This window comes from Myotis lucifugus, unplaced genomic scaffold (genome assembly GCF_000147115.1).
Source record: "Myotis lucifugus unplaced genomic scaffold, Myoluc2.0 scaffold_336, whole genome shotgun sequence".
Taxonomy (NCBI): Eukaryota; Metazoa; Chordata; class Mammalia; order Chiroptera; family Vespertilionidae; genus Myotis; species Myotis lucifugus.
Genome location: NW_005871384.1, coordinates 355,071 through 361,586, shown reverse-complemented (window position 1 = coordinate 361,586; position 6,516 = coordinate 355,071). Strand labels below are relative to the sequence as shown.

Genomic DNA, 6,516 nt, shown 5'->3' with positions numbered 1-6,516 from the left:
ACAAGTTGTTGCAGAGCAGGGACCGGGGGGGGGGGGGGGGCTCTCCAGCTGCCATTTCTCATTCTTTCTCATCTATCATGTGCTCCACCAAGAGGCCTCCAGCGGCTGGGGCCGAGGGAGGGCAGGTGGGTGCACATAATTTTTCCTGTTTTCCCAAATGTCACCAATTAGCCCCACACCGTCACCCTCCCAGCCTAAGGGAGGGATTCAGAGTAGGGACAGTTGCAGAGAAGGCCCCTCTATGAGTGATCTCCTCCGGGGGGTTCTTACCTGGACAGACTCTACCCAGGGGAACAGGGTCCCCCCAGCAGCAGTACCTCCGGGGTGCTCATCTCCCACAGCCCCCTAGTGCTGACCCCATCTCTGTGGATGACCCCTGCGTCTCCCATCACCTCTCTGCCCGCCACGGTCAGAAGGGTCTCAGCTGGAAAGTGAGGAGGAGGAAGGGGCTCTGCCCACATTAGGATAATGAAGCGACTTTCATTTGGGGAGAGAAAATGAAAAAAGGGAGAAAGAAAACTCAAACCATCCCCCGGGCCCAGCTGAGCCACCTCTGCCATAGGAACTAGCTCCGCCCCCGCGGTCTCGCCTTGCCCCGCCTGGCTCTCATCGCCTTTACAGCCTGTGGAGTACCCTTGACCTTTATTCACACACTATTTTTTAAAACTATATTTTATTGATTTTTTACAGAGAGGAAGGGAGAGGGATAGAGAGTTAGAAACATCGAAACATCGATCAGCTGCCTCCTGCACACTCCCTACTGGGTATGTGCCTGCAATCAAGGTACATGCCCTTGGCCGGAATTGAACCTGGGACCCTTGGGTCCGCAGGCCCACGCTCTATCCACTGAGCCAAACCGGTCAGGGCATATTCACACACTCTTTACACTGCTTCTTCGGGAGAACCCCAGAGTTTCCTGACTCCAGTTCCCCGAGCTCTTCTCTCCCCACAAGGAGGACCCAGAGGTGGACTTCTGCTCACTGAGCCCCTTGGGGCCAGGCTCTGGGTCAAAGACAAAGGCAGGTGGGAGAAGGTGTCCAGAGGAAAGAGGAAGTGAAGACCACTCAGAAAAGGCACTGGATCTAGCAGCAGTCACAACTACCTCCACCTCCCCACCTTTTCTCCTCTCCACCCGCCACCTCCCTGACTTCCCAACACCTTGGGAGGAATATCCAAGCCCAGAGTAGAAAGGAGATCGGCCGGAGGTCATCTTACTTTACCGGTGAGGACACTGAGGCCAAGTCAGGAAAGGACTGTGCCGCCCACACGGGTCAGTGCCAAGCGGGGCTGGACCAGGCTCTGCTGACCTCCAGACTCCTGCTTTTCCTTCTTATTCTACTTACCGAGATCTGCTCTCTCTCTCTCTCTCTCTCTCTCTCTCTCTCTCTCTCTCTCTCCTTCTCTTCCCATTTTCCTCCCCTACGTACCTCGAGGAAGAAAGGGAGTGGGGAACCAGGGTGAGGTCAGAGGACAGAGATCTGGGATCGGAGAAACTCGACAGGGTGGGGTATGAGGTGAGCCAGGGGACACAGAACAAGGGGTGGAAGCACGGAGATGGACAAAGAGAGCTGGTCCCCAAGCCATCTGGGAGTTTATGCCTCTGCCCCCAGCCCCTTTGCCCCAGTCCCACCGCTCCTCTCGGGCACTCCTCAGCAGTCACTTCCGTTTTTTCTTCTCCTTTGCGAGCCTGGTTTCCTCAGCCTCCAGGTCCTTGTTAAATTCTATCTTCTTCATGCCCAGTGGTATCTTGAAGTACCAGACCTGAGTCATATGGGGAGGAGGAGGAGGGGGAAGGGGAGGGTAAGTGCACTGCATCTGGCCCTCGGTCCTGCCTCCTGACCTCATCCCTCTGCCGCTCGGTGAGCACCAGTCGGATGGCTTGGAGAATGTGACCAGGTGTGTAGCCATCGGACTCCTTGGCCAGGGCACTGATGTCCAGGTGACCCAGAGCCACCTGGACTCGGTGTGCAGCATGTGTTTCCAGAGCTGTGTCTGCAGTAGTTTTTTCTCCTCCCCCAGAACCCCCCATCCCTCTGCCCGGCATCCTGCTAGAGCCATAGTTTCTTTTAGTTCCACCAGATGCTTCAGGCCACAGTGTCAGACCCTGTGGCCCTCTCTCCTGTGCTCCCATAGCCACCTCACCACCCTGGGAGGTGCCACCGACTCAGAGGTAGGGAAGTAAGGGGCAGCTGGTGCCAGAAACAACGAAGGGATCCTAAGACACAGGTGGCACTTTCAGGCTCCCACTCTTGAGGAAACCAGGTGAGCCAGGCCTGCCCACAAGTCCTTCCCTGTGACTTCTAGTTCCCTCACAGGCTGAACTCCATGGGGCAGCAGAGAGAGGAGCCCAAGGCGTGCTGCACGCCGGGGGTTTAGAGAGCTGCCTCGCTCTGGTGCTAGCCCACAATCCTCCCCGCTGGCTGCCCCCCTACCCACCAAGCCTCACCTTGAGGGATGCCTCCTCCTCCCTGTACACTGGCTCCAGCTTCGCCAGATGAGCTAGGAACTCTGAGGCCATCAGGGGCCGCCTGGACAATTGGAGGAGCCGCCGCTCGGTGAGCACCAGTCGGATGGCTTGGAGAATGTGACCAGGTGTGTAGCCATCGGACACCCTGGCCAGGGCACTGATGTCCAGGTGGGTCTGGGTCACTTGGATTTTCTCCATGTGCAGCATGTGCTTCCAGAGCACTGCGGGCGTGGGGGAGGAAACGGGGCCCAGAGGCCGTGAGCCTCTCCTCCCAGGACGGTGGGGATCATCCCCACTCCACACAGGAAAATGAGACGGGAGGACTTAAGCAGCCGGCCCTTGTCCACAGAACCGGGCCAGGACCCAGGCCACTGGGCTGCTTGTATCGCAACCGGCCCTTCCAGAGCACTTGGCTGTGGAGGTGCTGCTCAGAGCAACAGTGGGGGATGGGAATATGAGTGGGGAGCTTTGGCAGGAACCACATTCCCAGGCCTCACCATAGCGAGAAGCGTAATCGGGCCGCGGCATGAAGAGAATCCGTTCGTAGGTCCGGCGCAGCCCCTTCATCTCGGCGAGCTGCGGTTGGTTAGTGGTCCCTATCAGCATGACGCGGTCTCCGGGATTCAGCAGGCGCAGGGCCTTGGTGAGGTCCTTCTTTATTCGCTTTGGGTCCATCTGCTCGGGGGAGAAGGGGTGGAGTGGGACACGGTGACTCATTATGTGGGCTTCCAAGTACTCAGGGCACCTGTCCACACGCACAGGGACCCTGAGAGGCAGACGGGAGCAGCTGTCAGTCCTGCTTTAAGGAGAAGGAGATATGGCAGAAAGGAGAACAGAGAACTTTGTCCCAAAGTCACGCCGTGAGTGTCACTTGGAGTGAGCTTACAAGAGCTCAGGCTGCCTGCCCCTGCTCCCTTACCTCCTTCTCCTCTTTTGGGACCTTCTTATAGAAATTCTTCTCGGCATTTCCAATCCAGATCACTGAGGGCTGTAGGAGTCGAGCCACCTGGACAGGTCAGAGAATAGAAACCTGACAATAGCCATTCCTTGGCGAGGCTCACCTCCCCATCTGGCCCAACCCAGGGTCAGGGCCGGCCTAGGGCAATGGTGGCCAGGTTCCACTTCCCACATACTGTCGACCCCACCTGCCAGCCCTTTGCAACCATCACCCTTCAGTGTGAGCAGAGTCCTTGCCCGCCCTGGGGATTGGGGGTGGCTACATCCTACGCCTCATCTCTCCTCCCCACTTCGCCCCACCTCCCCCATTATGGGGCTTCAGGTGTCCACAATCTCCTAGCAGAGCTTGGTAAAGACCTCACCAGCTCCTGAACTCACACCAACTAGGCAGATGGGTGGCCTCCTGAGCATAGAGCCCACCCTGCTCTGTTGTCACAGCCTGAGAACTAGAAATGCCGAACCTTAAAGACAATGTGCACTAGCATCTGCACCCCGGCCTTGCCAGGGTATTTGCCCTGCAGGTTGGCAGGTGACAGGTCGAACAGGTTGGCACCAGTTTCTGTGCATACGGCATTGACCAGCATCTTCTTCCCCACGCCGGAGGGGCCCACCAGGAGGATGGAGCGGATGAGGGGAGCCATGGAGTGTATATCAGGGGAGCCTGAGAGAGAAAACAGAAGCCAGAGACAGACAGTGGGCCGTCAGGGACCGGGATGGGGCATGGTGTAAGGCGAGGTCCAAGGCCTGGGGCTGAGTGGGATGAGGTTCACATCTTGGCGGCACTGCCTCCTCCCATGGCCTGAGCAGTCCCCCAGGCAAACATGCCAAGAGCGGCAGCTTACAAGCCTCCCAATGGCTCAGGAATCACAATGACTACAGGTGGGTGTCAGGAGGGAGCCCTCTGCCCCGTCCAATGTCCTTTCCGTTTCCCATGCCACCTGTTTCCACCCCTGCAGTAAGAAGGGGTCCAACTAAAAGGTGTGGGATATCAACCTCTTTAGAAAGACACCAACCTTCTAGAAATGGGGCAGACTATGGGATGCCACTTGGAGTTGAGTAAGAGGCTAGAAGTGTGGTCTCCTCAGCAGGTCAAGAGCCCACATGACTTCTGGGGTGGCCCAGGCTGGAGGAACCCACTGTAGGTCCCCGGCCCGGGGCACTGGAGGCTGTGACTGGACGTGCCTGCCTCAACCACCCTCCTTCCCTCCCCAAGGCTTCCCTCCACTCGGGCCTCTCACCAAGCCGAAGGACCCCGTACAAGGCCATGTTCTGTCGAACGTCAAACAGGGAAGGCATGGGCAACTTGTGAGCCAGACTCAGAGTGGATCCAAGATAGAGGCAGTCACCTGGGGGACAGGTGGCCACCTGGTGAGTGGCATCTACTTGGGCAGGGCCAAGAGAGAGAGAGCCACTGGAGGAGAAGGTTCACTTCAGAGGGTGGTTGTTAGCCACCAGGAAGGCCATGGCCTGGGAGCCTTGGGCACCATTCCTTAGCCTGGGAGCAGGTGCGGGGGAGGGGTCTCACCGACGAAGTCCTTCAATAACACTGCCTTGCACTTCTTTAGAAGGCCAAAGACAACAAGCTCTTCAAACAGAGAAGCCAGGGACCTGGCAGAGGATGGCACAGGGCCTCCCCCCGAGAAGGAAGGGACATGGAGAAAGAGATGAGTGGGGTGTTGTCACAGGCATGAGGAGAGAGGCTAAGAGGCCCTTCTGCCCCACATGCTGTGGTCAACACCAATAGTGCCACTGGGCAGCCAGTGTCAGAAGGTGGGGCACCAACCCGTGGGCCCAGAAGGCAGTCTGCCCATACACAGCAGTGCTCTGTGGGTTGGGGGGTGTAAGAAGGACCAGCATCCTGTAACACTCCCTCCACCAGTCTGCTCACGGCCCAAAGTTCCACCAACAGAACCCAGTCGACCCCTCTTCCTAGAAACCACATTTAAGGTGAACATGGTCTGGGAGGGGTGATCATCAAAGCAGCTAACGTCATTGTGCTCATGACTCACTTCAAGAGAGAAGTGAGTAGAAAGGGACAGCTGACTTCAAGGCCCCAGAGTGGGAAGTCCATGGGGAGATGGCTTTGTAGGGACAGAGCTGATGAAGGCCAAGGCTAGAGGGAACGTTGATAACAATACGCCACTCATATCTTATTCTATATCATCATTTCAAATAACTTTCTTATGCTTCTGTTTGTTCCTCACAGCTATCTTTTGGGTTTGGCAGGAGAAGTGCTTGGTTAATAGGGAGTCAGAGAGGTTAAATGACTTTCCCGAGGTCACACAGCAACAGAACCAGGGCCAGCAGTTGGATCTATGGAGGGTCTGCTACCTGTTCGGGGTCAGATCTTTTTCCTTCTTCTTCTTCCCAGCTTTCTTTTTCACATTTTTTTTCTGGATAGAAACAAGCACATAGGAAGTTATCCTGTGTTCCTTGCCTCCCCTGTTGTGCCCTCCCTCTCCTGTCCCAGCCGGGCCTCTCATCTTGCCTTCGGAGCCTTGAAGGGTCTCTCCTCCTCCCGGTCCACAGCCAGGCGCAGGTTCTTCAGCTCTTGACGCATCAGCTCGTCCACCTGCAGAGACAGAAGAGTGTGTGGAGGGGTGACCAGGGGCTGGGGAGGACAGACAGGAGAGGTAGGGATGGAGGCAGGGGTGGAGAGGAAGACAGCAGCCTCAGAGCAGAGCCAGACAAGCACAGTGAAGGTAGCAGTGGCCAATAACCTTCCTATGTCTTCTTTCAGAACCCTTGGCCTTGGCATTTGTCCCTATCCCTGCACCTGTCCACCCTCAATCCTAATCCATATTCTGCTCACGCATGAACCCTGCTCTCAACTGGCTATCAATGTGGAGAGAAGCCCCGGGATGGAGTGGGTCAGCTTTCAGCTGCAGCCCTAGACCCACCCTTTAGGGTCTGTGTGAACTTGAGGAGTTGTATGACCGCTCAGCCTCAGTTTTTTTATAAGTAGCATCAGGAAAATCATGGTGCTTACCTCAGGGGCAATTGTGATCATGTGATCTAATGCTCCCAAAGACACATCGTAAGAGCTCTTTAAGCGTTGGTGAAGATGATGGTGGGTGTGACCCCGGCACAGA

At 56.6% G+C, this 6,516-nt stretch overlaps 1 protein-coding gene across 1 annotated transcript in view; it reads right to left on the bottom strand.

The window, feature by feature from the left end:
- Positions 1-1,656: 1,656 nt before the first annotated feature.
- IQCA1L (IQ motif containing with AAA domain 1 like) overlaps positions 1,657-6,516 on the bottom strand; it is a 13,640-nt gene continuing 8,780 nt past the window's right edge. The window contains exons 10-19 of the mRNA XM_014466371.1: positions 6,414-6,445; positions 5,913-5,996; positions 5,756-5,817; positions 4,950-5,032; positions 4,663-4,770; positions 3,886-4,085; positions 3,387-3,473; positions 2,965-3,142; positions 2,447-2,688; positions 1,657-1,761 (exon numbers count right to left, since the gene is read on the bottom strand). Of these exons, the coding sequence (XP_014321857.1) occupies positions 1,657-1,761; positions 2,447-2,688; positions 2,965-3,142; positions 3,387-3,473; positions 3,886-4,085; positions 4,663-4,770; positions 4,950-5,032; positions 5,756-5,817; positions 5,913-5,996; positions 6,414-6,445 (1,181 nt within the window). The remainder of the gene's footprint in view (positions 1,762-2,446; positions 2,689-2,964; positions 3,143-3,386; positions 3,474-3,885; positions 4,086-4,662; positions 4,771-4,949; positions 5,033-5,755; positions 5,818-5,912; positions 5,997-6,413; positions 6,446-6,516) is intronic.